The 2,964-nt window shown below is 52.4% G+C and overlaps 1 protein-coding gene across 1 annotated transcript; it reads right to left on the bottom strand.

Annotated features, from left to right (window-relative positions):
- Positions 1-1,606: 1,606 nt before the first annotated feature.
- LOC119346521 (putrescine hydroxycinnamoyltransferase 1-like) lies at positions 1,607-2,368 on the bottom strand. The gene has a single exon (XM_037615854.1). The coding sequence runs from the start codon at positions 2,366-2,368 to the stop codon at positions 1,685-1,687; it is 684 nt and encodes a 227-aa protein (XP_037471751.1). The 3' UTR covers positions 1,607-1,684.
- Positions 2,369-2,964: the final 596 nt, after the last annotated feature.

Genomic DNA, 2,964 nt, shown 5'->3' with positions numbered 1-2,964 from the left:
TCCGTCGTACTTGCACAAGAGCACCACCCAGTTGTGGAACAACCAAGGTCCTTGATGCATGATGCATTCCCAATCACCCAAGCACGAGGCTTGGACAACAAATCTATTGGGGCCGATCGGGCGAAACCTCACGCTCTGCGCTGGATTCCAGGCCACCTCATATGCTTGTAGAAAGCCGATGGGCTGAAGTTTTTGTCCGTGTGAACCCTAGCAAGGGCCAGCCACCAGACGCTTTCATTGATCTCGGGATCATCCTCATCGATCTCGACATCCTGGAACTCTGCCGCTTGTTGTAGAGTTCGCGTCCGAGGGGGATGCCATCGGCCCACAGGTGGGGGGGCGGGATCGTCGGGGTCTATAGGCGAAGGCCAGAGACGAACGAAGGGAACCGGACTCGGAGGCGATCAGATTGCCTCAGAGGGGAAAACCCTAGCAGCCAGCGTAGGGGCTTCTTGACCTACTGGGGACAAATTAGTTTCATTTTTTAGAGATGACAGAGAATTTAGCTGTCTCTTTTTACAAGAGAGAGAGAGAGAGAGAGAGAGAGAGAGAGAGAGGTGCTGAGTACGGTAATTTGTGCTGATTCTGTATGCTTGACAATCTACAATCCTATGATCTTAGTGGTATATTTTTCCTACTTTAGAGTCCGCCCCACCTTAAAATATTTCCGTCCTCTGCCACTCATGACGAGAGATGAGGCAAGGCTCGACGGAAAGCCAAGGCCCACCCAAGCCCACAAAGTTGATATAGGCACTCAGCTAGGTTTCAGGCACAAGAGCCAGCCAAGTCTTGGCATCTGCCTAAAAACGGCCCAGATTTAGGTAAAAAATGATAAAACTTGTCAAATCTCACATTCCACCCCTCTAGGCCGGAATACATCTATTTAGACCAAAATCAGACGGCTTTTAGGGTGTGTTTGGATTGTGGTCAAAGTGCACCTTATCAAAATTTTGGTCATGACCCAAAGATTGGTCATTGTTTGGATGGTTGCCAATTTTTTGGCATGCTAATGAACTCTAGCCAACTCTAGTTCGTTTTTCTTGCCAATGTTGGCTAAATCATGGACAACCAAAACATCAACCAAAATTTTAGCTAGCCAATGCTTTGATGGGGTAACCTTGGGCACAAACCACAAACACACCCTGGCCAGGCGCCCAATACGCTCCTCCCTACACTACGACTGTCTAGTTTTAAGGCCAGTAGGCTTGGGCTGTTGCTTTTATAACTGGCTTGCCTGACCCTCTTCCTTCCCTTACGCTCGAGGTTCTACTTTTGTTTTAGGAAAAAACGGCTACCTATTTAAGCGCTACATTTGACGTACAACAAAGAAAGAAAAAACAGTCTTTATTTTTATTGTTACTTTTGACGCGCAACAAAGAAAGAAAAAAAGGTACTAGTGTATATTGCGAAAGTTTTCATGAAATGTTGCTCGTACATGCTTGTACTTTTTATATTTTATGTTATGTTTGTTTGTATGCTTGTACTTTTTATATTTTGCCCATTTCCGTTGAATGACAAAAAAATTAGAGCAAAGTGCCATATTGTGCCTCAACTTATCGTGAAATGTTGCTCGTACATGCATGTGCAGGGGGCACTGCTATATTATTGCAAGCTAGGCTAAAGGAGAGAGTGCATGTGGACACAGAGAGAGAGACGTACTGTATATAGTTAGACATACTACATCTCACAGTGAGGACCGGATTAGGTCGCTAAACTTGGCATATAGCATGTCGTGGAATTCCTTGATAATTGTTGCCTCGAGACACATGATGATGCGCACGCTGCCGCCGTCGCCGTCCCCGTCACCGTCCATCATGTAGACACGGCCGCCGCGCTCAGACTCGGCACGCATCATCATCACCGGCCTCCCCCATCCAAAGTCCGTGTCGTAGATGGGCATGCCAAGCCAGCTGACCACCCTCAGCTCAGTCATCGGCAAGCTGCCCTGCGCCGGCCGGCTGTCCCTCTCCGCCAGCTCGAAGTAGTCGATTGCCGACCGGACCAGCTCGTCGTCAACCCGCCTGATGGTTCCCTTGATTCGGCTGGCCACGGAGGTGAGCTCCTCCGAGACGATGCCGCGCACCTCGCTGGTGACTCCCACGCGTATGACTGCGTTACCGAAGTAGCCGGTCGGGAGCGGCGGCGCCAATTTGCGACGGATGCTGACCAGGAAGGTGAGGCGTGTGGTGGCGTCCGGCGGCATGGGCCGAGTGGTGGACACGCATTTCCAGATATGGGCGGTCAGGGCACAGAAGGTGCTGACGGCTCTGCCACCGCATGCCTGCTTAAGAGCCTCGGGCTGGTCCTTGGAGACGAGGAAGGCCTCGGACCTGAGAGGAACCCCCGACGGCTCGCACAGTTTCACCATTGGGCAGAACACAGAGAGAGCATCGGGGTGGACCGCCGGCGGGGAGCAGGGGGAGGAAGCGATGGTGGCAAGGGGGCTCCACCTCCACCTCCACGGCGGACATGTCACCAGTCCTGGAAATGGCAGCCCACGTCCGGGTGAAGTGGGACGTGCTGCTTCCGTCGACGACGAAGTGATGCACCGCCAGTCCGATGGCCACCCCGCCACACTTGAAGAAGGTGAGTTGGACGCCGCAGACGATGCTGGGCGGCTCCATGCGGGGAACAAAGAGCCTCCTTAGCTTGGACGATGGTCGGCCGTGAAAGTCAGCAATGGTGAGGTCCTCCGATCGAGCAACAACAAAGAGCACACCTTGGTTACCGCAGTTGACCTCCGCCCGGCCATCACCGTCATCGTCGATGCGGCCGGCCAAGGGGTAGAAGGTCACCAAGGCCTTGGCCAGAGCGGCCTTTAGCCTGGTAGCGTTGAAGAAGTCGTCGGTGGCTTGGACGCCATCACCCCTTAGGTATATAAGAGACGGCTGGACTTCCCGTGCAAGGAAAAGGCTTGGATTCACGTCCAAAAATCCTAGTCAAATTCGGATGATTTTGTCCGAA

The sequence above is a fragment of the Triticum dicoccoides genome, unplaced genomic scaffold (genome assembly GCF_002162155.2).
Source record: "Triticum dicoccoides isolate Atlit2015 ecotype Zavitan unplaced genomic scaffold, WEW_v2.0 scaffold42578, whole genome shotgun sequence".
Taxonomy (NCBI): domain Eukaryota; kingdom Viridiplantae; phylum Streptophyta; class Magnoliopsida; order Poales; family Poaceae; genus Triticum; species Triticum dicoccoides.
This window is presented reverse-complemented; position numbering and strand designations above follow the sequence as displayed.

Excerpts from the sequence above, each read along its gene's own strand:
- LOC119346521 (XM_037615854.1), bottom strand. The coding sequence starts at position 2,368 with ATGGTGAAACTGTGCGAGCCGTCGGGGGTTCCTCTCAGGTCCGAGGCC.